Raw genomic sequence first — 27,900 nt, 5'->3', positions numbered from 1 at the left:
ATGATTATCCATAGTCTAAAAGGCCAAAATTTTAAAGTAAGGAAAAGGAATTCACACAATGGTTCCAACTATGCTAAAAAGATACCTGAGACTGGAATGAAATATAAAATACACCAAAATAATATGGCTACGTGATATTGCTTTCCACCTTTAAATTTTCATATCATGGTTATTGTATTTTTAAAAGGAAAACAAATTATAAAGGGTTTAAGAATGAGCATGTACTTTAAACTGTAAATTAAAGTAAGTTTTTATTCAAAGCAACTTTTAAAATTACAGCATGTTTATTCTTATGCTGTTAACTCTGCCAAACTACAACTTAGCCATATGAAGCATAAAACACTTCAAAAATTTGAATGTAAACCACATTTTTAACACACCTCAAATTTTAGATGCCAATGTATTTTTCCAAATATATAGCTTATATCAAAAAAGGAACATTTTAAATATTTTCTATAGTAAATAATTGTAATAATTTCTTAAAACTTCCAATTATACAAATAAAAAATGTTTGTGAATATAACTATTATAGTTGACAAAAGCTGACAGGAGAAACAAACAAAAACTCTTACTTTTGAAGGCCTTAAATTTTATTATGTGTGAGCAGGCAAGTATTTGTATTTTTTAAATTCCTACTGCATTTCCTTCTTTAGGTAAGTTCATTAAATTTCCCAAGACTGATGAAGCTTTTTATAGTTCATTTAAGTCATATTTGAGAGGAAAAATTCTAGAGAAAAATGTTGAAACCTAAACCAAGAAAATTCAGATGCTATAGTCTGTGCTCATAAGTGCTCCAAGTTAAAATTCTATATACCAGATTACAAAAAAAAATTCTTAGACCATTACAAATATAAATTCTCTTATTACAAAAAAAAAAATCCCTCAAGATTTGTAATTTACTATACAGAGGAATTACATTTTTAAAGTATGTCCTCATCATACACATTATTTGTTACTATTATCTTTCATACTTCTGCCTCATTTCAATACATTTACATACAGCCCCTTCCCCATGGCTACATATTTTAAACTATCTGTGTACTGCAACACACTGGGATTTTGAGATAAAGAAGCCTACATTTTAGATGTTTAAACTACATCTGTAGGCTACTATTTCAATATTAAAAAAAGAGAAAAAGGCACTGATGAGCCCTTATTTCCCTTATTGTGACGTTTACTCCAATTAAGCAATCTATAAAATTACCATGCTATGCATGTTATTTAGTTTCTGCTTAAAACAAGGTAAAATGATGGAAGTTTATGCCTACATAAAGGAGGTGAACTACTCTGCTCTTCATTTTTCTATTCATGCTTCAGTACATAAAGTGGTGTTTAAAATTTTCATCTATTTTGGAAAAAATTATCTAAAACCACCACACAAGTTAACACACTTGCAGTTAAAACTATTCTGGAAGCCTACTTATTTGAGTAGCTAATATTTTCTGCAGTGTTTAACTGATAGCTAAATTTAGTGAACACAAAATAGCTTGGCATGTTATTCTGAAGTAAAGCAAGAAGGTGGCTTTATGCACTGAAAATATAAATAGGAGGCTTCCATTTGCTAATAATTCTAAACAAGCAGTACATTTAAATTTAGTGTTTGCTAACAAAAGATCTAAAACGGTTCACTACAAAACAACCCTGTAGATGTCCCTTTTATTAATAAAAATCCAAGTGCCAAATCTCATTACAGGGCCCATAATATATTTTTAAAATACCGATTACCAAGTTACCTAGACTTTGCAAGATTAATCATTCAATTTCAGCAAATGAGAAACATGAAATGTGCAAAAGTTCCCAAGTTAACAAGCTAGGGATGACAAGTGCTTTCAAACCTAAACATCATAGTGAGTTGTAAAACCTCAGAAAGATAGAATAAGACTGATTTCAATACAATTTTGAAAATTTTTGACTACTGTTCATCTTACCAAGATCCTCAAATATCTGTTTTCTTCCAAAGTCCCAAAGTTAGAAAGTCTTCTGAAAGTCAGTTTTCCATCTCTAGTCTTATTAGGCACAATATTTTGCAATTTTAAAATATATACCTTACTCACATCTTATACTTTCTGCTTGCTTCCGAGTTTACAGTATTGTTAAACATACTAATATACATTGTTAAAAATGATCTTATAAATAATCTATTTAAACCTTCTTTGGCTACATGTACCATGCTTTTTTTACCCCTATACAAGTGTCTTATTCAGAAAGTGCTTTCTGTGAGAACTGCTTCCAAAGAATGCATTAAACTTGCAAAATCTAGCCTCCCACAATACGTAGTTTTCCACCCTGTACTAGAAGACCCATATTTACAAAATATTTTAAACTTTACAACAAATCTATTACCACATAAAAAAGTGCAATTCTCTCTCACCCCATATTCTGGGGCAATAACATTCTTCATACATTTCTACAGAATAGCAGCCTATGATAAGCAAATAAGGTGCTTAGCTTATGCCCAAGGATCTACTTTTTAAGTATGCTGGGCAGTACTTTTGTACAGTGGAAGAGTCAGTGTTCGGGCTACTGGCGGAGCGGTGCTCCCGTCAGGTTGGCGAGCTCGATGAGAGCGAGGGCTCCGTGCAGGCGCTCCCGCTGCTCCTGGAGACGCCGCTGCGCACCACTCTTCTCGTCGTCTTCCTCGTCAGACTGGAGATACTCCAGCGGGTCCTGCTGCTCCTGATCAGCCTTCTGAACCAGCTTTCCTTTCAAGGTAGGAGTGCGCTGCTCTCGTGTTTCCCAGTACCTGTATGAAATGCATCCACATTACTTACACGTATAGGTAAGACTCTCCAATGTTCACTTTTCTAAAAAAAAAAAAAAGGTGGGGGGAGTGGAGGGGGTCTTTACTACGGTATTATTTTGTGTTTCAGTTTATAAAGTTACAAAGTGAATATGTTACATGTTTCCATGCTGCTGCTGCTGCTAAGTCGTGTCAGTCATGTCCGACTCTGTGCGACCAGATAGACGGCAGCCCACCAGGCTCCTCTGTCCCTGGGATTCTCCAGGCAAGAACACTGGAGTGGGTTGCCATTTCCTTCTCCACATGTTTCCATAACATTGGGGAAAACTCAAGTTCAGGAAACTGAAGGACTTGCTTAGAATGCCACAATCAACAAACAGCAGCTCAGACTCAGCTCTTGGAGTCATGTGTTTTCGTCATTAAACTGATTTCAAGATCACATGTGAAACTGCCTAGAGTGAAAGATAGAAATAGAATAATCATAGAAGCCTATTTATCCTTTCCACAGAGGGAGAATGGCTTCTGATAGAGCTAATTATGAGAAAGTTTAAACCCACCAAAAAGAGCACAAATGGATTAATAAGGGTAACACATGGAGCTTACTCAAGAATTTAAGAGCACCATCTTTATTCTACTGCATGGTCAACTGATAACTCACAAGAGAAAATGCAAACGTTCCACCTTTTTTTGAAAACCAAAGAAAGGCATATTTAAATCACAGTACCATTACCTACAAAAATGTCCATTCATGTTCATAGCAGCTTTATTTATAACAGCCAAAACCAACATAAAGGCCCATCAAGAGGTGAATGAATAAATAATTGGAGTTACGGCCATACAACAGATTACTGCACAGCTATAAAAAGGAATGAACTTATACACTCAACAACACCATGACTCTCAAAATAATCATGCTGGTTGAAAGAAGCCAACCAAGTACATAGTGGCCGATTCCATTTGTATAAAACTCTAGAAAATGTGAATGAACTGCACAGAGAGAAAGCAGACGAGTGTTTTTGGGGGCTGGCAGTGGCAGGAAGATGCAGGCTTACATAAGTGGATTACAAAGGGACGTGAGGAGGCTTGTGGAAGTGATGGGTATGCTCACTATCTTGATTTTGGTGATGGTTTCACATATATCTCCAGATGTCAAAGCACATCAAATTATGTATTTTAAATGTGTACAATTTATTGTTTGACAATTATGCCTCAATAAAGCTGTTTTTAAAATTACATACAAAAAAAAAATACAACTACCAGATTTCAGGAAACCCAGACTACTCAAACCAGAAAACTTTTGGAAATACTCAGAAATGTAAAAAGAGAAATGCAAGAAGTTCAAGATGACTTCAGGGACAACTAGAAAAGGAAAACAGCAAAATATAAGTCAGCAAGATCAGCAAGGACTAGGTAAGGGCTTTGAATGCTATAATAAAGGGTTTAGACTTCATACTGAGAACCATATTAGCATTTCAGAAAGACTCCTCTGGCAGCAGCATGAAATAGATTGAGAAGATTTAAGTGGCTGAATCTGAGAGTTGTTAAGGAAGTAGAATCCATAGGTTGATCACTGAGTAGATGGGAGAAAAATAAGGTAAAGACAAAGATAACTAGTTAGTTTCTGGCTTGGGCAAAATTAGATTCAATGGGGCAGTGGAGACCAGCAAGGAGGAAGAGGGAGGAAGAAAATGGTGCATTACTTGAGACAAACCCAATCTCTGTCTTTGTGGAGCTTATGATCCAGCAGGGAAGATAGTCATTGAACAAATAAATGTGTGATGGAGGTTTTGAGATAGAAAATACAATGTGTTATAAAATCATCTGTTAAGTGCACTTAACCTGATTTGTTTTGGGGGTTACGGGGTAGGTTAGGGAAGAACTTCCTGCAGTGATGTTTAATCTGAGTAAGAAATGAAGAATGAACAGAGTGGCTAAATGAAGAGAGAAGTGAGCACAAAGGGCTAGAAACTACAGTTAACAGTGCTATAGAGAGACAAGGAACCCAGGTAGCTGGAGACAGCTGTGTTCTAGAGGGAGGCAGAACCACAGAACATAATTAGGGATTCTAGAGTTTATCCTCAGTGCAGAGGAGATTAGTGAAGCTAGGGATTGCACAATCAGCTGCTGCTGGTGTGTGATGACTCCTTAAATCAAAACATCCTTACAGGAATGTTTTTATACTGGTCCCTTTGTTGCCATTAAACAAATTAAACTGGATGCTTTTGGAAATTTTACTTTGGAAAAACCTCTAGTCTCTATCTCTCTAATAATCAACACATCACTAAATTCAATATAAAGAAAATGAAGATGGATTGTACTAATGACAAATGAAATACAATACATAAAAAAGATTATTTTCAAATGGGGTAAATCCTTGCTTTATAAAAAACTGTGGTCTGAGCACTCAGACTAATATCATACAGTAGTCTTCTACCACACACAGATCCAAATAAAACTAACAATTCTGTGCTTTAAAGAAATAAAGTGCCATTTCAAGTTATTTTTAAAAAACGTGTACAAAAGCAACTTAAACTGAGAACTGCCTAAATCCCCAGCTTCAACCCACACACTGGGCAGTGTTCCGCTGTAGACTCCAGGGAGAGCCTTACTTTGCCAACCACTCAGCGGCAGCCTGGTTGTCCACAGCCTGGGGCTTACTGAGAGCATCTGTGGGTTCCTCTCGCTTCAGCCTGGCATAAGGGTGCTTCGGACAGTGGCGGTTTGCATGGGTGAATCTGCTTAGGCAGCCTTCAAAACACAGAAGGAAACACTTTATCAGAATCTGGATATCCAGCAGACATGGAAAACGTTCAGTTTCACTGGTATCCAAAAAAAATAAAATAAGATGATGAGAGTTATCATTCTATAACTTGAGAAAAAAAAAAAAAAACCTTAAGCTGGTATTATCAATGCCACTGAGAGGAAGGTGTAGACGGTTCTTTCACCTCCTGGTCATTGCAATGTAAATGCATTAAACCCCAGTGGAAAGTAATTTATTAGCACAAGTTATAAAAATATTCAAAATCTCTGACCCAAGAATTTCGTTCTTGGCATCTGTCATAAAAAAATCCCAAAAGGTAAATAAAGCTTTAAATAGGAAAACAGGCCTCTCATGTTTGTTGATAACAAGCAAATTTTAAAAGCAAATTAAATATTCAATATCTAACACTGAGGCAATCATTATGTACATGTGCTACGTTTGTAACAACTGATATTAATCAAGAAAACCACAGAGCAACAGAACAACACTGTACTGAATTTCAAATATAACTGTGTAAAAATGTACATAAGAAAAACAGATTAAGAAACTGGTAAAACAGTAAGTAAACACTGGAGAAAATGTTAAGAAATTACCAACAGTAGCAATGTTGAGCTGGTAAAATCCACCCCACCCCTGCCCCTCCTGAAAATTTAGACAATAATGTGCTTCCTTCAGTTTAACAGTTAAAAAGTTTAACACCAAAGTAAAAGCCTACGCTAAAGGCTGTATTTACATGAATAGTTTTCTACCGCCTACAATTGGTTATGATTTTTAATTGCCCTTTATAAAGATTTTCACCTAAAAAGAATACTTTACTTAAAAATCAATCATTTCCCAGCAATTGAGCCTGGATCACATATTAGCAAGGAAATATTAAGAGGTTTGATAAAATCTCTATCAAAAATTTCACTTCCTAAAAATTCAGGCAAAAGATATTTTAACCTTTAACTCACAACTGGTTATTCCAAAAACTTAACTTCTAACACCATACCGTTTTCTGAACAAACAAAAGGTTTTTCTCCGGTGTGAAGACGCTGATGGGTTTTGAGCTGTCCACTTTGAACAAAGGCTTTTCCACAGTCTGGATAGTCACACAGATAAGGTCTCTCACCTAAGTAAACAGATGTTGTTTTATTTATGAGACAATAAGGTGAGGAGGGGAGAGGGGCAGGGAGAGAGAATCAACCTTTACATAAGTCATGACTGCAAACAATAATAAAACATGCTACAGCCTCTACAGAGCTGGAGATGAAGTGCTAAGGGCACACTTGGATAATATGAAGCAGCTGATCGCTTGGAAGCACAATGTTTTCTTTAGCCCTTCAGCTTCTAGGTACCCAGGTTCACAATCTTTGCAGTTATCATCTCAGCTTATCCCATATTTCCCCCACGTCTTAAGTCACTAGCTCTTGCTGATTATTTAAAAGGTCTCCACTGCCACCCTCCTCTGGTCAGACTGGTCACCACCCCCACCCCACCCCACCCCCACCTAGAAGGAAGCCTGGTGGGTCGCTGGTCTCTGACTCTGTATAGCACTTTTGGAGTAGATGGCACAGAGCACTTGCTTTTTCCATCCAACTACCCTCTAAAACTACCCCAAACCTTACTATTCTCCCTGAACAAGCAAAAACGGGCTGCTGACTTTTAAATGGCCCTCTAATACCTGTACTATAGCTACTGGGTTCGGGAGTAGGGTTTACCTTAACTTCCCTCCTGAAGATTCATTCCAGCCACGAGGCAGTTCCCTATCTTCTACTCCTTGAAATCCCTATCTTTCCTGCCCATTCAAATCTTCCCAATCCTGTAGGCTCCCAGTGAAACTTCTTCTACCCCCAACCGCCCCCACCTCCGAATAATTAAGTGACATATCCCCCCACTAACTTAGTATCCTATATTGTTTATGTATCATGAACTCTCCTTGTACAAAGATGAATAGCACCTTGTACTCCATTTCAATTTCTGTACACAGCACAGTGTTAGGCTAAACAAAGTGCTCAAAAAGGCTGTTGTTCAATCATAATTAAACTTATTTCCTGAATAAACATTCTTTGGTCAACAATTATACATTGGTTCTTCCAATATGACTCAAAGAACAGTAATGAGTCTTCCCTAAATTTTTTATTTAGAAATGTACTAAATGAATGTAACAGTTGGACACAAGTTAATAAACATTGACTACATTAACAGAAAAGTTTTTCTACCCTCTAAAAGCATAGACTATTAGAACTTAACTATAGCATGGAGATCTTGGGCTCAGGTCCCCGGTACACAGTGCAATAGGCGTAGAAGTATTGGGTGACACACAATGGGTCAGTGGTAGATCAGTACTGGACTCAAGCACCTTTTTATTATGCCACGTGATCTTGAATCTTGGCAACTGATTCCACACTGGCTACATGTACTCTATAGCTGTGAACTGCTTATTTGGGGTTATTTCAGGCTGCTGCTGCTGCTGCTGCTAAGTCACTTCAGTCCTGTCCAACTCTATGCGACCCCATAGATGGCAGCCCACCAGGCTCCTCTGTCCCTGAGATTCTCCAGGCAAGAATATTGGAGTGGGTAGCCATTTCCTTCTCCAATGCATGCATGCAACCCCATAGATGGCAGCCCACCAGGCTCCTCCGTCCCTGGGATTCTCCAGGCAAAAATACTGGAGTGGGTTGCCATTTCCTTCTCCATATTTCAGGCTAAGTTGGTTGAAAAAAATTCTCTGAATCAGATATGCATAAAATAATAGTTTTACTGAATGGTACCTGAATTCAAAACCTCTTGGCACCTTAGTTTATAATGATTCAAAAGTAAACCTTTACCCCTTTTCAGGGATTTAGCTAAGAACACCTATATTCTAGCATGTCATTGAACTATATCTTTTCAAAAACTAAAAGAAAAAAGAAACAGGTGATAACTGTAAAACAGTGGAACAAACAGGGGACTACAGGTTAAAAACACAAATTCTAGATCAGTACTGACCAAGAGAAATAGAATGAGAACCACTTCTAATGGCCACATTCACAAGGTAATAAAAAACAGGTAAAATTAACTTAACTATATACTTTAACTGAATACATCTAAAATTTTATCATTTCAGTTTATAATCACTATCAAAAATTATTAAGGACATTGTTTACTCTCTTTTTTTCATACTAAGTGTATTTTATACATACTGCTCATCTCAATCTGGCCTAGCCACAGTTCAAGTACTCAAGGGCCACATACGCTACTGTATTGGCCAGTATACTTCTAGGCTAAAGAGTATGAGGAGTTATAAATCAGTGGTAATTGGGTGCTTTCGTGCCTTGGTTTCCTCATCTGTAAACTTTTTGATGTCATTGTTAGAAATATATGGCTCCTTCAGGGACCCACTTTCTCTGTGGCAAGAACAAGACCCTCTTTATCTTTTTGTTCTCTGTATGGTATTTTAAATGCAAGTAAGACTTCTTCACACAAATAAAGATATATGATAGTCTTGGGATAACTACCTACAATACATTTATTTCTGAAAAATTACTTCACTTTAGATTTAATAGTAACATCAAATATCCTGATGGGACTGAGGACTCTAGACATTCTTTAAAAATTTGACTATTAGTGATTTAGGATTTGACTTACATATCAGTTTTAAAAGTCAAACAGACAAAGGCATATCAAGTAAAATTTGGATAGATAGGATAGAACCAAATTTAGTAATAATATTCCTGTGACAGCTACACTAATTATCAAGACAACTTTAGAAATCACATGGTATCAATGTTCAGACTATCCCTCCCCACCAAAAGAGAAGCTGACTACACAGTGCCCGCTTTTAAAATTTTACAATAAGGAAATGTGAGGCAACTAAAAAATTAATTTATAGGCCTAAATAGCAAATCAGTTTTCATTTAAGTATCACTTTTGGCATTCGCTAAAATTTGCTCAACTTACCTGTATGAGTCCTTTTGTGAGCCTGGAGTGATTTCTCCCGTGGAAACACCCTATTACAGATGTTACAACGGATTCTGCTGGATGAATGCTCTCCTTCATTTATTAAATCCCGTACAGTATCTGCTCTGGGTCTACCACGTCGGATTCCATCCTGTTAACAATTTGTAAAACATTAATATAATTTATTTGACTCTGCTCATTAAAATATAGTATCATAATCCAGGCATACTTTGTTTCAGTTCAGTCGCTCAGTCGTGTCCGACTATTTGTGACCCCATGAATTGCAGCATGCCAGGCCTCCCTGTCCATCACCAACTCCCAGAGTTTACCTAAACTCATGTCCATCAAGTCGGTGATGCCATCCAGCCATCTCATCCTCTGTCGTCCCCTTCTCCTGCCCCCAATTCCTCCCAGCAGTAGGGTCTTTTCCAATGAGTCAACTCTTTGCATGAGGTGGCCAAAGTATTGGAGTTTCAGCTTCAGCATCAGTCCTTCCAGTGAACACCCAGGACTGATCTCCTTTAGGATGGACTGGTTGAACCTCCTTGCAGTCCAAGGGACTCTCAAGAGTCTTCTCCAACACCACAGTTCAAAAGCATCAATTCTGCGGCACTCTGCCTTCTTCAGAGTCCAACTCTCACATCCATACATGACCACAGGAAAAACCACAGCCTTGACTAGACGGACCTTAGTCAGCAAAGTAATGTCTCTGCTTTTGAATATACTATCTAGGTTGGTCATAACTTTTCTTCCAAGGAGTAAGCATCTTTTAATTTCATGGCTGCAGTCACCATCTGCAGTGATTTTGGAGCCCCAAAAAATAAAGTCTGACACTATTTCTACTGTTTCCCCATCTATTTCCCATGAAGTGATGAGACCAGATGCCATGATCTTTGTTTTCTGAATGTTGAGCTTTAAGCCAACTTTTTCGCTCTCCTCTTTCACTTTCATCAAGAGACTTTTTAGCTCCTCTTCACTTTCTGCCATAAGGGTGGTGTCATCTGCATATCTGAGGTTATTGATATTTCTCCCGGAAATCCTGATTCCAGCTTGTGCTTCTTCCAGCCCAGCGTTTCTCATGATGTACTCCGCATAGAAGTTAAATAAGCAGGGTGACAACATACAGCCTTGACAGACTCCTTTTCCTATTTGGAACCAGTGTGTTGTTCTGTGTCCAGTTCTAGCTGTTGCTTTCTGACCTGAATATAGGCTTCTCAAGAGGCAGGTCAGGTGGTCTGGTATTCCCATCTCTTTCAGAGTTTTTCACAGTTTATTGTGATCCACACAAATAGTGTGATCCACACTATCCACTTTGGCATAGTCAATAAAGCAGAAATAGATGTTTTTTCTGGAACTCTCTTGCTTTTTTGATGATCCAGCAGATGTTGGCAATTTGATCTCTGGTTCCTCTGCCTTTTCTAAACCAGCTTCAACATCTGGAAGTTCATGGTTCATGTACTGTTGAAGCCTGGCTTGGAAAATTTTGAACATTACTAGCACGTGAGATGAGTGCAATTGTGCAGTAGTTTGAGCATTCTTTGGCATTGCCTTTCTTTGGGATTGGAATGAAAAGCACTTTGCAGACACTGCATTTTTTACAATTGAAGGATTTGTGGCAACTCTGTGTCGTCAGATAGTAGTTAGCATTTTTTAGAATAAACTTTTTTAAAATTATTTTTTATTGTATTTTTGGCTCCTCTGGGTCTTCATTGCTGTGTGCCGGCTTCCTGCAGTTGTGGCAAGCAGAGGTTACTCTCTCTAGTTGCAGTGTGCGGGCTTCTCATTGTGGTAGTTTCTCTCGTCGCAGTTCCTGGGCTCTAAAGCACAGGCTCAGTAGTTGTGGCACACAGGCTTAGTTGCCCCACAGCATGTGGTATCCTCCTGGACCACGGATCAAACCCATATCCCCTGAATTGGCAGGTGGATTCTTAACCACTGGACCACCAGTGAAGCCCCATAAAGTGTTTTTTGGAAAACAAGGAGATCAAACCAGTCAATTCTAAAGGAAATCAACCCTGAATATTCACTGGACGGGCTGATGCTGGAGCTGAAGCTCCACTACTTTGGCCACTTGCTGCAAAGAGCAGACTCCTTGGAAAAGACCCTGATGCTGGGAAAGATTGAAGGCAGGAGGAAAAGTGGGGGAACAGAGGATGAGATGGTTGGATTGTCATTGTTGTCACTGACTCAATGGACATGAGTCTGAGCAGACTCTGGGAGATACTGAAGGATAGGGAAGCCTGGAGTGCTGCAGTCCATGGGGTTGCAAAGAGTCAAACATGACTTAGCGACTGAACAACAAACATTTTTTTTTAGACATAATGCTATTGCACACTAAAGAGACTATAGTATAAACATAACTTTTTATTCACTGATACCAAAAAAGTTGTGTGACTTGCTTTATTGCAGTATTGGCTTTTCTGCAGCTGCTGCTAAGTTGCTTCAGTTGTGTCGGACTCTGTGTGACCCCATAGACAGCAGCCCACCAGGTTCCCCATCCCTGGGATTCTCCAGGCAAGAACACTGGAGTAAGTTGCCATTTCCTTCTCCAGTGCATAAAAGTGAAAAGTGAAAGTGAAGTCGCTCAGTTGTGTCTGACTCTTAGCGACCCCATGGACCGCAGCCTACCAGGCTCCTCCGCCCATGGGATTTTCCAGGCAAGAGTCCTGGAGTGGGGTGCCATCGCCTTCTCCATTTACTGCAGCAGTCTAGGACTAAACCCACAGAATCTCAAAGGTGTGCCTGTAAATAACCATTTAATACCTTTCTTCAGTGACATGGCAGAGTAGGTAGTTTCACTCCCCCAAATCACTGAAAAATCAAGCAAAAACTGTCAAAATCAGCTTTGTCACAACTCCAGAAAATAATCAGAAATTTACAGCAACTCAGCCAACAATAACTCAAGAAACTGGCAATGTAGAACTGTAGGAAAGTTGCGTAGCACATTTAACAGCTCCTTGCCCCACCCTCTCCTCACAGTGGTCTTTGAAGATAGTTGTGTTCATTCTCAGTGTAGCATCCCAGTCCCTGGTCCAAGAGAGAAGACTTTATATTCTGAAAGAATTGTGTTTGTCTGTCTTCCCTAGCCTGGGGGCTACCTGAAGCTCTGACTAACTTAAAACTCTCTCTGGGCAGAAAAGTGGCTACATGGAGGGCATCTCTCAAAAACCTTGTAAGGCCAATAACAACTTACTGCCACCTGGGGAAAAAGATTTCAACTAAGGCACACAGACACACCAAAAGCCTAGGAGGAAAAGCTGGGGAGAGAATTTCTTTGGTAAATTAGGGCATTGAAAAGTGCCCACATATCCTAAAGGGAGGAATTTAGGAAGCCACATACTTACCCAGCACAGGAATCATATTCAGAAAAGATCTGAAAAGAAGCAAAGCTTTCACTTCTGACTGATTTTTAGGCTCAGCACAAGCACGAAATGAAGGTTAAAATAGAACTGTAAACAGTCTGGCTAAGTATATAGGGAGAGCTACAGCACAGAACCATTCTGCAAAGTTAAAGGGTTTTACTTTTTAACTCTTTGTCTTTCTCTTCCCCCCACCCCCTGCCGCCCCACCCCCCACCGCCCCACCCCCCGTTTGGTTCCAAGCACTCAAGAAAATCTCAAAATATGAGCTGATCTTAAGCTAAAGAAACAGACTTCAGAAAACAAATGCAACAAAGAGTTTACAAAAATATTTTAGAAAAGTCACCAAACAACTACAGCCACAGAACACAACTAAAACAAACTCTGAGGAGAGAGAATTTGATTTCCAGAGCTACTACTTCATTATATTCAAAACACCCAGTTTTCAACAATATACCACAAAGCATGCAAAGAAAAAAAAATATGACCCATGCATAAGAGTTAATTTTTCCTACAAGGAAGCAGACCTTGGGCTTACTAGACAAAGAAGTTAAATAAACTGTCTTAAATACATTGAAAAAGGTAATAGAAACCATGGACAAAGAACAAAAGAAAACCAGGAGAACTCGGTTTCGACAGAGAATATCAATAAAGAAACAAATTATGTTTAAAATATAGAAATTCTAGAACTAAAAAATACAACAACTGAAATGAAAAAAATTCACTCCAGAGTCTTAATGGCAGATTTGAACTGGCAGGAGGAAAGAACCAGCAAATTTAAAAATAAGCCAACTATTTTTAATCCAGTCTGAGGAACAGACGAAGAACGAACAGGGCCTAAGGCACCAGTAAGATATCAAGTGTCTTATGGGCCCATTTGGGCTGCTAAAACAAAATACTACACACTGGGTAACTTATAAATAACAGAAATTTATTTCTCACAGTTCTCGTGGTTGTAAAGTCCAAGATTAAGGTGCCGGCATGGTCAGGGGAGGGACTACTTCCTGGTTCACAGCCAGTGCCTTCTTGGTGCGAGCTCACATGGTAGAAGCGGGCAAGAGAGCTCTCCAGGGCTTCTTTCATAACGGCTTTAAATCTGTTTATGAGGGCTCCACCTCCATGACCTAACCACCTCCCAAAGGCCCCATCTCCTAACACCATCATTTTGGGGGTCAGGATCTCAACACACAAATTTAGGGGGACACCTTAGCATTAAGCTTATCAACACACACACAATCAGAGATCCAGAGGCAAGAGAAAATAGGGCAGAAAGAATATTTAAAGAAATAATGGCTGCAAACTTCCCAAAGTTGATAAGACACAAGTCTAAACCCCCAAGAAGGTCAATTAACTTCTATAATAAACACAAAGAGAGATGCAAAGGGAGACATAATCAAACAATCAGAAGACAAGACTCTGGAAGCAGTTTTTGTCAGTTTTTATCATGCCTACAAACAGCTGATTTCTCAGGAGAAATTGTACAAATCAGTGGGATGGTATGTTTAAACTGCTGAAAGGAAAAAAAAATCAAACAATAATCTTATATTCAACAAAACTATTGTTAAAAAATGAAGATATTAAGCATTCCGAGATAAACACTAAGAGTTCATTGCTAGCAGATCTGCCCTACAATAAATCTGAAGGGAGTTAATTCTTCAGGCAAAAATGAAAGGACACTAGACAATAACTCAAAGCCATACAAAGAAATAAACACCACCAGGTAACTACCTAAGCTAGAAGTATTGTAGTTTGGGCTTATAACATCTCTCTTCTGACCTATATAAAAGGCAAACGACAAGTGTATTAAAAAAGATAATAAATCTTTGTTACTATGAACACAATATAAGGTGTAATTGTGGCAACAATAACAAAAATGGAGAGAAACAGAAATATATGGGAGCAGAACTTTTGTATACTATTGGAACTAAGGTGATATTAATTGAAAATAGATTTTTTTTCACATTTTTAAGAAGTTAAGCAAAATTCCCAGGGTCATCACTAAAAAGGAGAAAGGAATGAAAAGGATACCAGAAAAGGAAACAAGAAAGGAAAGAAAACGACAAACCACAAAAAACTCAAACACAAAAGGAGGCAGTAATGGAGGAATTCATAAATATAATAGGTATAAGACATATAGAAAACAAAAGGGGAGTAGTCTTCCTTATAAGTAATCACTTTAAATGTAAATTGATTAAATTCTATAAATAAAAAGCACAGATTGGCAGAATGGATTTTTTTTTTAATGAGCCAACTATATGCTATCAACAAGAAACTCACCTTAGAGCCAAAAACATAAAAAGGTTAAAAGTGAAAGGATGAAAAAGAAAACAGTTATAAACACATGCATACCTAACAACAGAGCTCCAAAGATGTATGAAGCAAAAACTGGCAGAACTGAAAATAGAATGAGATAGTTCAAAAATAACTGGAGATTTTCACTTTCAATTAATGGATAGGACAACTAGACAGATCAACAAGATATAGAAGACTTGAACAACACTATAAACCAACTACACCTAACAGACATACGCAGAACATTTCACACAAAAACAGAAAAATACCCATTTTTTCTCAAGTGCACATGCAGCATTTCCCAAGACAGACCATCTGTTGCGCCCAAAGCAAGTATCAGTCAATTTTAAAAGACTGAAATCATCCAAAGCATCTTCTCTGACACACATGGAATGAAGCTATAAACCGGTAACAGAAAGAAAACTGGAAAGCACATAAAATATGTGGCAATTAAACACTCTTAAATAGCCAGTGGGTCAAAGAAGAGATCATATACACAGGTTCAATGCAATCCATACTAAAATCCCAAAGGTCTTTGCAGAAATGGAAAAAGCAACCCTCTACTCATGGAACTGCAAGAGGCTCCAAGTAGGCAAAACAATATTTTAAAAGAACAAAGCAGGAGGACTCACACAAAACCTATTGCAAAGCAATGGAAATTAAGATAGTGTGGTACTGGTGTAAGGATAGACATAGGCCAATGAAATGCAATTGAGAGGCAAGAAATAAAGCTTTATTCTATGGCCAACTGATTTTCAACATGGGTGCCAAGAACACTCAATGGGGAAAGAACAGCTCTTCAATGAACAGTTCTTAGATAACTGGATTTCTTCCTGCAAAAGAATGAAGTTGTACCTCACACAATATATCAAAAATTAACTCAAAACGCATCACACCAAAATGTGAGAGCTGAAACTTTAAAACTCTTACCAAAAAAAAAAGGGGGAGGGATAGATAAACATTCATGACCTCAGATTTGGGCACTGGATTCTTAGATGTGGCACCAATAGCATAAGCAACCAAAGAATACACAAACTGGACTTAAAAACATTTGCATGTCAAAAGACATTATCAAGAAAGTGAAAAGACAACCTAGAGAATGGGATACAATACGTTGCAAATCTTTTATCTGATAGGTTTCAGTATCTAGAATATATAAAGAACTTTTGCAGCACAACAGAAAGAAAACTCAAATAAAAAAAGGGCAAAGGACTTGAATAGACATTTCTCCAAAGCAGTTATATTGATACATATGGCCAGCAAGGTCTTGGAAATACAAATCAAAATCACAGTTGAGGTTAATTATACCTCAGTAAAGCCTGAAGAGAAAAAAATTAATTAAAAAAATCACAGTGAAATATTATTTCACATCAACTTAATCATACTAAAAAAACAAACAAACCAGGAACATAAGTAGGAAATAAGGTGATTTTTGGTATGAATGTGGAGAAACTGGAAACTTCTGCTGGTGGGAATGTAAAGTGGTTCAGCCATTGTGGAAGAGACTGACAGTGTGATACACTATCACGTATGTACATATACACATACAATGGAATGTTATTCAGTCATAGAAACAGTCATACATGCTACATGGTGGATGACCCTCAGAAAACAGTATACTAAATAAAAGAAGTCAGACACAGAAGGCCCACATGTTGTATGATCCATGTTATAAGATGTCCAGACAGAAAACAGTTGGTGTTTTCCCGAAACTGCGTACAGAGGGGGAAAGGGAGTGGCTAAATACTGAATAAGCAACTTTCTTTGGGGGTGATGAAAATGTTTTGAAGCTTGATATAGGTGGCAGTTTCACAAGCTTGTGAATTACTGTCAGTGAATTACAATTTAAGATGGTCAATTTTATGTTATGTAAATGTCAGCTCAATTAAAAAAAAAAAACTAAAGAGCTCAGAACATACTATGGCCTTTAGTTAATAATGTATCAATTTGGTTCATTAATTACAATGAATGTGAGACTTCCCTAGGGATCCAGTGGCTGAGATTCTGCACTCCCAATGCAGGGGGCCCAGATTTGATCCCTGGATTGGAGAAGGAAATGGAAACCCACTCCAGTGTTCTTGCCTGGAGAATCCCAGGGACAGGGGAGCCTGGTGGGCTGCCGTCTATGGGGTTGCACAGAGTCAGACACGACCGAAACGACTTAGCAGCAGCAGCAGCAGGGAATAAGATGCCACAGGCCACAAATGAGACCTGGTGTAGCAAAATACATAAAAATATATTAAGCACAACATGTATCAAAATGGTGTAAGATATTGGCAATACAGCAGACTGGGTACATGCTTTATGGGACCTCCCTGTACTGTCTTAACATTTCTAGGTATCTAAAACTAACCAACAATAAGCATTTACTTGAAAAAAAAAAAAAAAGCTTTCTTCCCAGGTAAGTTACATTTTTACACGTATAAGTTATATATAAAAAATAACACCTACATCCAAACTGAAGATGTTTTTACTGCTTTCCATATAAAAACCTAAAGTCTTCCCAAAGCTTAAAAACATCACCTGAAACCTTGATAATAAGCAAGATTCCCTTCAGTCAATGTTCACCTTGAAAGAAAAGCATAATCTCAATATGGATGAGTATCTTATAGGATAAATCATGTCTTATAGGATAAATTCATAGATATTAAAACCTATTTTCCCAACAGCTTAGAGATGGAAGCAACCTAAATGTCCACTGACAAATGAATGGACAAAGGAAATGTGATATTTTCTTATTATTCAGCCTTAAAAAAGGCAATTCTGTCATATGCTACAACGTGGGTGAACATTAAGGACATTATTCCAAGTGAAATAAGTCACAAAAAGATAAATACTACATGATTCCACTTATATGAGGTATCTAAAGAGTTTCAAAACCCTTAAAACAGAAGCAGAATGGTGGTTGTCAGGATCCAGAATGGAGAAAATGGGAGCTGGATGGGTAGTTTCAGTTTCACAAGATAAAAAACTTCTTGAGTTCTATTATGACACTGTTCATATAGTTAATACTTTAAAATGGTTAAGTTGGTAAATTTTTTGTTTTTTCCTTTTTGCCACAAAAGTGAGAAAAGAAAAAAGGAATGTAAGAAAGCACCGTGGCAGATTATTAACATTGTTAAAATATTCACAGCCCCTCCCTCCTATCAGCCCCATGGAGGCCAACTTGGCCATATGGCTTTGCTTTGACCAATAAAACATGAATGGAAATTACATGTGTGACCTCTGAGCAAAAGGTTTACAAGCCATCACAAGGTTCTACCATCTCTCTGCTCCACCTTAAGACTCACATGTCCCAGGTAGGGAACATTCCCTTCTAGGTCCCAGAATGAACAGTATAAAGAGCACCCTCACAAGATGCATAATACAAGCTTTGCATAGGTTGAGTCTGAGATTTTGAGGTTGTATTCTGCAGCATGGTTTAGCCTAAGCTAACTGACTCAGGTACATTGTTAATATATAATTTGTTGATGGGATAAAGATCTCATCCATTCTCCACAATAACTGTATAAATTGTTGCTGGTTATGGTATCATGGGGCTTCCCTGATAGCTCAGCTGGTAAAGAATCTGCCTGCAATGTGGGAGACCTGGGTTCAATCCCTGGGTTGGGAAGACTCCCTGGAGAAGGGAATGGCTACCCACTCCAGAATTCTGGCCTGGAGAATTCCATGGACTGTAGTCTATGGGGTCTCAAAGAGTCAGACATGACTGACCAACCTTCACTTCACTTCATGGTATCATAAATAATTGTTTTAAATATTATTTTAAGTGCAAAATAAACACACCATCTATGATCCATTAAAAATCACAGGTGATTGGTTCTGTTAAGAAAGAAATGGACATGAAATAAGGTTAATTCAAAACTTTAGTGATTCAGCTCTGCCACAGCAAAAAGGATCATTTCCCTACTATTTTTTAAATACATAAAATATACTATTCACTGTATTACAATTTGAAATAACTGATTTAGTATCAAATAACTAAACTATTTAATATCAAAATTTTAAGATTACCCATTATTATTTTCTGTTTCTGGTTAAAAAAAAAATTAACAAGCACGTTTCACAGTGGGGGAACATTTTTTGTTTAAGTTAACTATTTGGCTGCTTCCCAGTAACTCTAAGATCTTGTCTCAGCTATAAACCACATGTTCATTTTCCAAATGAGAAATAGAGCTGAAAAATGCAACATAATCCAACATCTCAGTGATATGCAGGTAAAGCTTCACTAAGTGTATTCTTTTAGCTAAGAAAATTAAGCAGGGCAAGTAATCATCTGATACCCTAAATAAATGGGAAAAAAAGCATATTTTAACCATATATACAAAAATGTCACTCTAAGAAAACACTTTTCATTTCAGCCTTAGCAATTAAAAACAAAAGCATGTTTCTATGTACATTTTGACAATAATGAAATGTTAACTCATCAGTGACTAAGTATACTTGTAGTTTAAGAGACAAACCTTGTCAAGACTGCTTGATGATCTGCAAAAATAATAATAATAAAGAAAGAATTAGAAACTCTAACATATCTTATTGCTGCTGCTGCTGCTGCTGCTAAGTCACTTCAGTCGTGTCTGACTCTGTGTGACCCGATAGACTCTGTGTGCAGCCCAACAGGCTCCGCTGTCCCTGGGATTCTCCAAGCAAGAACACTGGAGTGGGTTGCCATTTCCTTCTCTAATGCATGAAAGTGAAAAGTGAAAGTGAAGTCGCTCAGTAGCATCCGACTCCTAGCGACCCTATGGACTGCAGCCCATCAGGCTCCTCCGTCCATGGGATTTTCCAGACAAGTGTACTGGAGTGGGGTGCCATTGCCTTCTCCAAAAAATGTTTGCACATCTCAGCAATTTTAATTTTTAAAACAATCCCAATACCACCAGAAGGTAGTGATTTTAAAATGTTTTCTAAAATATGTCACAATGTTTTATTTTCAAACATCAATAACTTTAAAAAGTTATTTAATAAAGTTTGAGTTATTTCTCAAGACACTTAGAATAATATACACAACTTTAGAAAAAGTTATATTTAAACTTGATGTTCACATGATTACTAAAAAAACTAAAAGTTCTTGACACATTTTTACAAAGCAAAATTCGAATAAAGTATACAAACAACCTAGAAGGAAAAGAAAAAAGTATACAAACAACCTGGAAGGAAAAGAAAAACAGTTTTTGGTGAAAGAGGTGTACACCTTCTTCTTTTTATGAGAAAATGTAAATAGATCTTATTTCCCTTTTCCAATTCAGATTTGATCCAAATTTCCTGTGGCTCACATATCTGCTTCCTAACGCTATCCGTTACTTTGACTTATCTTGACAACTTTACAAGTCTTAATTTGTATCTATCTATTGTGGAAAATTCTGAAAGAGATGGGAATACCAGACCAGCTGACCTGCCTCTTGAGAAACCTATATGCAGATCAGGAAGCAACAGTTAGAACTGGACATGGAACAACAGACTGTTTCCAAATAGGAAAAGGAGTCTGTCAAGGCTGTATATTGTCACCCTGCTTATTTAACTTCTATGCAGAGTACATCATGAGAAACACTGGGCTGGAAGAAGCACAAGCTGGAATCAAGATTGCTGGGAAAAATATCAATAACCTCAGAAATGCAGATGACACCACCCTTATGGCAGGAAGTGAAGAGGAACTAAAAAGCCTCTTGATGAGAGTGAAAGTGAAGAGTGAAAAAGTTGGCTTAAAGCTCAACATTCAGAAAACTAAGATCATGGCATCTGGTCCCATCACTTCATGGGAAATAGCTGGGGAAACAGTGGAAGGAGTAAGAGACTTTATTTTGGGGGACTCCAAAATCACTGCAGATGGTGATTGCAGCCATGAAATTCAAAGACGCTTACTCCCTGGAAGGAAAGTTATGACCTACCTAGATAGCATATTAAAAAGCAGAGACATCGCCAACAAAGGTCCGTCTAGTCAAGGCTATGGTTTTTCCAGTGGACATGTATGGATGTGAGAGTTGGACTGTGAAGAAAGCTGAGTGCAGAAGAATTGATGGTTTTGAACTGTGGTGTTGGAGAAGACTCTTGAGAGTCCTTTGGACTGCAAGGAGATCCAACCAATCTATCCTAAAGGAGATCAGTCCTGGGTGTTCATTGGAAGGACTGATGCTGAAGCTGAAGCTCCAATACTTTGGCCACCTCATGCGAAGAGTTGACTCACTGGAAAAGACTCTGATGCTGGGAGGGATTGGGGGCAGGAGAGGAAGGGGACGACAGAGGATGGGATGGCTGGATGGCATCACTGACTCGATGGACATGAGTCTGGGTAAACTCCGGGAGATGGTGATGGACAGGGAGGCCTGGTGTGCTGCGATTCATGAGGTCGCACAGTTGGGACACAACTGAGCGACTGAACTGACTGACTGACTGCATGAATTTTCATAAAGCACCTCAATTGAGATACCATTCTGAATAGTGTATTTTATAAGTCTACTTGCATCTTCTTTTTTGGGGGGGTGCACTGGGTGTTCGTTGCTGCATGCAGGCTTTGTCTAGTTGCAATAAGAAGGGGCTGCTCTCTAGTTGCGGTGCATGGGCTTCTTATTACACTGGTTTCTCCTGTTGCAGAGCACAGGCTCTTGTAGAGGATGCAGGCTTCAGTGTTGTGGTGCATGGGCTTAGTTTCCCTGCTGCATGTGGAATCTTCCTGGACTAGGGATTGATCCCAAGTTTCCTGCACTGGCAGGCGAGTTCTTAACCACTGGACCACCAAGAAAGTCCATTTTTCCTTTTCCTTTTTTGGACAAGCCATCCAGCATACAGGATCTTAGTTCCCCTACCAGGAGTTGACCAGGGATCAAACCCATGCTCCCTACAGTGGAAGCACAGAGTCCTAACCACTGGACTACCAGGAAATTTCCTACTTGAATCTTAATATTAAAGGAAAAAAAAAAAAACCCTAAAATCAACTCACAGAAGCAGTATCATGTAGGGATTAAGAGTAAGAGCTCTAAAAGGTTCCAATCAGTTCTGCTGTTTATCATACGATGTTAACTCAACTTTGGCGACTTCTCTAATTCCTTTTTCATCAGATAAACAAGGTAAATGGATTAAAAAATTCAAAACAATCAACACAAAGTCTGGTGGTTTGCTCTACAAGGCAATGAATAATAAATAGTGGCTACTGTGTTGATAAAACATGTTAATACGATGTTATGTTTAAATACGGTGGTGATCAAAACTACTGGCTACTACAAGACTATGGGCTACTACAAGGCTAAGTACAGTCTAGATGTTTAAAATGATCTGTGATAGAAAGGTGAAACAGGATAGGTAGCTGGCAGGTCTTGAAGGGTAAATCTGAGGATGTGCAGAGAAGTCAAACTACACAGGTCCCACAGTGGAAAAATAACTTCATGAATGCAATGTGAGTAAAGGGCACAAGCTATCGAGGCTTGGAATATCCTTTGGCAGGGGAATATTAGACCTGCTCCCTTCCCTCCCAGAATTCTACAACCTGGGGAGAGTCAGTGCTAATATATAACTGTATCCCAAAAGTGCTAAACAATCTTGTGATGAGGGGCCAGAATAAGCTGGCAGAAGATGGATATTTTCCCCACAGGCAGGGGAGGCAAAAATTGGGCAGCAACAAACAAAAAAGCAAGGACTGAGATGCTGAAGGGAGATACCTCCCTTCCCAGCAGTGATAACAAATAGTGAATGAATACAAATGTTCTCAAACCCATAGCCGTTATTGCCTCTTACCCAAATACTGAGAGAAGGGGGTGGGGGGGGGGGGAGGGGGCCAGAGGGAAGCATGCTATTGGCACCAACTATATCTCAGACTTGTCTTCCATCTTCCCAAAAGGTAAGCAGATTCAGCCACTATGATTCACTCATGCATGTGGAGATAAAAGAACTATGAGTTCTTTAGAAAAGCAAAACAAAAGAATTAGACTAAAACTAAAGAATGTACTGATCATAAATCAAACTAGGTAACTTCCTTAAAACAAAGTATATTCCAGACCTTCCCCCAGCAGGATGGAGACGCTAAATGAATGAATTTTTTGGAGCTGTATTTGGATTCTTCACTGATAAAAGGATCAACTTGTCTAACAATTTATGAAACAGTTATAGTATGAAGGACTGTGAGGAGGGAAAAAAGTAACATGTATAAGAGCTTTTTACATGCTTTTCATTAACCTGTACTATATTTTACCTCTGATAAATAGACAAAGTAAAAATAAAATTCAAACTCATGCATTATTAAGAACTTTTTAAAAAAGATTTATGTGAAGATAAAACTGTTTGGGGCCAAAAATCCAAACCAAACAAACAAAAAAACCCCATACCTATAGAATTTCATTTATCTATGATAACATCAACCTCCTTGGACAATCCAAAATTAGATTCAGTTATAATCAGGAATAAAATAATAGATGCAAAATCTTCTACAAGTAAATTATGCATATATGTCTTTATGTTGCTTAACTATATAACCTACTATATGTTTTTATCAAGTGCTAAACATCTAAATATATTAATATGGAAAAATATCTAGGATACCCAGCCAGCTTATTAAGGGCTATTTAGAGACAGCACACTGTGATCGCTCACTTCACAAATTCAGCACTAATATAAATATTTCTACTACTTCTTTCAAATTTTTACTGAAGTATAGCTTTAAGAGTTGAAGTGTGTCAAGACATATAGCTGTATAATTACCGTTCTTTAATAACAATGCAATTAGTAACAAAGTGTACCAATTTCCTCAGGGCTCAACAAAGACTTTCAATATCTTTGCTACTGTGTGTAAAATGATGACCAACTTGTTTCAATTTATACAGTATTTGCCAATATAGATGTACTTATCCACAAGGTGATTTATCTTTAACAAACTGCTTATCTTATATAGCCACTTAACTAATAGAACTTGAATGCTAAACTTGTATCAGCACTACTCATTACACAAGTACTTTTCTGTTATTGTTTAGTAGCTAACTCCTGTCCGACTCTACTGTGACCCCATGGACTGAACCCCCCAGGCTCCGCTGGTCATGGGATTTCCCAGGCAACAATACTGGAGTGTGTTGCCATCTCCTTCTCCAGGGGGTCTTCCTCCGAAGGATGGAACCGGCGTCTCCTGCGTTAGCAGGCGGATTCTTTACCACTGAGCCACCATGGAAGCCCTGCTTCAGAACTTGGAGCCACAAAAACGCGTCTATCCTATCAGCATGCCTGCTACCTAGCTGTGTACCTTGGGGAGCTCCCTTCACCAATACCTCTAAGTATGAATTGCCTGATCCGTAAATTGTAGGCTTGAATCCTTCCCGGCTCTAAAACAGACTGAGTCTCCAAGCAATTTGAAGTCGGTGACAACAGCGTCCGATTCCACTCTGTGCTCCCAGAACCTAGCAAAGTTGTACGCTTACTTAGTACAACTGGGACCTGAGTAAGATTCCCCTAAGTCCCTTCTTGTTCTTCGGCCGTCTCTGCAAAGCATCTTTAGCACGGTCGTGGTGTCTGCAGTGATGAAGCAGAAACGGCGCAACCTCTCCCTTCCTGCACCCAGAGGAACAGTTGAAGGCCTGCAGCCCCTTCTCGCCCTCTCCCGCCAGAGAGGACTCAGCGGTGGGCCAAACGGCTGACAAAGCGGGCTGACCATTCCGGTCTGTGACCCCCCAGGCCGCGTTCCCGCCCACTGCACCTGCTGGCCAGTGGCTTCTGTTCCGCTGGGCCTCCCCAATCCCCTGCCGAAGTCACATGACTGAAGTTCAGTCCCGCCCCCGAGTCAGGGGGCCAGATTTTTGGCGCGCGGCAGTGACGTCAGCGTCCTGTCACCCGCCCCCGCCCGCCCCCGCCGCAGCCAAAGAGACCTCGCGTTTTTAACTCGGCCCCGCCCCGCCCGCCGAGTCCGCGGGCGCTGCTGGCCCCGCTGCGCCGTTAACGGGCCTCGACTGCCCCGCGCCCCGCCCGCCCGCGCCACTTACCTTGAGGTGGCCGCTGTCAGGGCTGCTCGCCTCCTCCTCGTCTTCACCTCCCGAGGCGGCGGCGGCCGAGACGGTGGGCGGCGGCGCTCCCCGTCCGCGAAGCCCCAGGTGCTCGGCGGTGGCGGCGGCGGCAGGCAAGGCAGCTGAGGCTGCGCCCCCGGAGGCTCCGGGGCTGAGCGTCACGTTGTGCGCGTTCTCGCCCCAGCGCCACGGGTACACCATGAAGTCGCTGAAGCCAGGGCTGGTGGGGATGAGCGGTGGCGGCGGCTCTGGCTCCCCTCCGCCGCCGCATGTGGGCTTGATCGGGGTCGTCCTGATGACCGACACCAGCACCCGCTTCGGGGAGTCCTGGCAGAAGATGACGGGCGGCGGCTGAGGGGCGTTGTCCGCCATCTGCGCCTCCACACCCCGGATCATTGCCTGGCCCGGATCCGCAGCTCCGGCGGCCGTGGGCCGCACTCCCCGAGCCCGGGTCTGGTCCTTGCTCCGCTCGCCGGCGCTGCTCCGAGTTGCTGGCTCTGTCTTGCCGGCTCTCAGTCCCGCCGGCTCATGGCAGGCGGACGTTTCCTGGAACTCTCCTGCGCTGCGGCCAGTGAAGGAACAGAACGGCTCGGCCGGACCAGACGGTCAGGGCTGGACCCCCAACCCTTGGGTCAAACCCGCTCTCCGCTGTTTGTACTCTCCAATGCAGGCTGCAGCTGCGGGAAGCAGGGACGGCTTGCCTTTGCGATGACAGGGAAGCTGGACGCGCGGCGCCGAGCCCCCGAAAATAACAACCTGCCGCCGGGGTCCCTACTCCTGTTTTTCCCGCGTTACATTTCGCGCCTGGGCGGAACCAATCACCGCAAGGCCCCTGCCCGCTGGCCGCAGCGGCGAGTGACAGGACGCGCGAGCCAATGGCCGGGCCTGGACTTCTTTCTAGCCAGACCGGGGCGGAGCCGGACCTGCGCGCGGGTCCTTTCTGCCATGCTATTGGCCGCCGCTCTTGTATTTTTTTTTTCTTCCAGAGGAGCCAACAGCGTTCGAAACTCCAGGGGAGCGCGCGACGTCTGCACTCACCCAGACACACCCTCCGGGAGCCCCGCCCCTGCTGTCCCTCTGCGCGGGTTGTCGAGGTTGGCGACGAGTGGGGGTGACGGGCAGGGGCAAGCGACAAGAGGGTTGCTGATTGGAGAGGTATCGGTGACGGGGCGGGCTAGGGGCGGTCGTTGGCCGGCGGGGGCTGGCGTCTGCCCACCCCACCCGCCTGTGGCTGTTGGGCTGTAGTTCCCGCGCGGCGGCGAATTTAAAGGGCTGGGGCCCGCGCCGCCCTCCCGGTCCTTAGCTCCCGCCACCCGCTCAAGAAGGACCAAGGCCTTCCTACTGTAGTTTCTAGTAGACACCAAGAAGTGTGTAGTTTCTTAATGATTCCCGTCTGCCCAGCTATTGGACTCGCTGTGAGTGGACCCAATCCGCGCCCCTGACTCGCCCCAAGACTGAGGTGGGCATCAGTCCTAGCCTTCGCCTCCTCGGGCGTCGGTTTCCCATCTGTGCTAAGTAGGATAGTTAAGGAAGTCATCTCTGAGTTCCCTGTGTACTGCTCGCGCCTCGGAGAGACACGAACGCAGGCGAGTGTCCATTCTCACACTCGGGACGGATGCCCCAAAGACACCAGAGGACTCCCCGCCCTCCTGCCGCGGATCCAAACCCAGTCTAGGGCCGCCCCTTCATCCCCCATCTGGAAGGGTGTGGAACTGTGGATGCCCCGGAGGGTTCCGGTCATTCCAGACCCCACTCGGCACCCAAGGGATCTTGATTGACAGGAATCAAAAGTCTGACAGTCAACATCCGCCCCCACCCCACCCCTGTCAGGAGCACTTTGGTGCTCAGAAAGGGATGGGGCAAAATGGAATGTCCAGGCTCGTATTCACTAGAATGTGAAAGAAGTGACTGTCTTGTTTTGTTCTTTGCTGTATTGCCAGGGCCAAGCCTGACTTGTTTTAGACTTTCAATAAATATTTGTTGAATAACTGATTTCCTTGTAGCTCAGTCGGTAAAGACTCTGCCTACAGTGCAGGAGACCCGGGTTCGATCCCTGGGTTGGGAAGATCCCCTGGAGGAGGAAATGGCAACCCACTCCAGTATCCTTGCCTGGAAAATCTCATGGACAGAGGAGCCTGGTGTCTGCAGTCTATGGGGTCGCAAAGAGTCAGGCACGACTGAGCGACTAACACTAATTAGAACAGGACTGCATAATAGATAGCTGAGTATTCTCTCCCTCTCTGCCCCCCACCCCCAATACACACACAGACATCTGTCCCATAAGTGTTTAAAAACAAGTACAACTTTTATAAACAACTTCTAAGATACATTTTAAAGTGATTTTTTAAAAAATATGGAATAGTGTGATTTTTTTTCATATAGTTTAAAAGGTGAGGGGAAATGTATACACTTTAGCTTTTAAATATACAAAGTACCTCTAGCAAGGTACACAAGAAACTGATACATTAGTTGACCCCAAGGAGGGGAATTGTGTAACTTGGAAACAGAAATGGAAAGATTTCAGAAGATACAACATATAATTCTGTATCTTCTGAAATTTGAAGCAAGTGAAAATATCTTTTTAGTAAAAAAATAGTATGTATGTACCATTTCCTGGAGGCTTACTGTATTAATAGCATATATCTACTGATAAGGTGGATGAATGCTTCTCTCCGGTTCTACTGTTCTCAACAATTCTGTGAGGTGGGCATTACTATTCCCACTTTATAGATGAGGAAATTTGAGGCTCATCCAAATTCACCTAACTTGATAAAAATACCTTGTAAGGATGGCTCTGAAAACCACCTATGGTTTATACTCCCTTAGCATCTGCTGAACAAAAGGAAGTGGCTG

The 27,900-nt window shown here is 40.7% G+C and overlaps 1 protein-coding gene across 1 annotated transcript; it reads right to left on the bottom strand.

Moving 5' to 3' along the window:
• Positions 1-232: 232 nt before the first annotated feature.
• On the bottom strand, positions 233-27,033 carry ZNF367 (zinc finger protein 367). Its single transcript, XM_069573896.1, has 5 exons — positions 25,027-27,033; positions 9,423-9,573; positions 6,493-6,612; positions 5,350-5,488; positions 233-2,743 (listed from the first exon to the last, which is right to left on the bottom strand). The coding sequence occupies exons 1-5, from the start codon at positions 25,441-25,443 to the stop codon at positions 2,521-2,523; spliced, it is 1,050 nt and encodes a 349-aa protein (XP_069429997.1). The 5' UTR covers positions 25,444-27,033; the 3' UTR covers positions 233-2,520.
• Between the last annotated feature and the right edge of the window lie 867 nt (positions 27,034-27,900).

This window comes from Ovis canadensis, chromosome 2, assembly GCF_042477335.2.
Source record: "Ovis canadensis isolate MfBH-ARS-UI-01 breed Bighorn chromosome 2, ARS-UI_OviCan_v2, whole genome shotgun sequence".
NCBI lineage: Eukaryota > Metazoa > Chordata > Mammalia > Artiodactyla > Bovidae > Ovis > Ovis canadensis.
The sequence above is the reverse complement of the archived record's forward strand: the minus strand, read 5'-3'. Positions and strand labels throughout refer to the sequence as shown.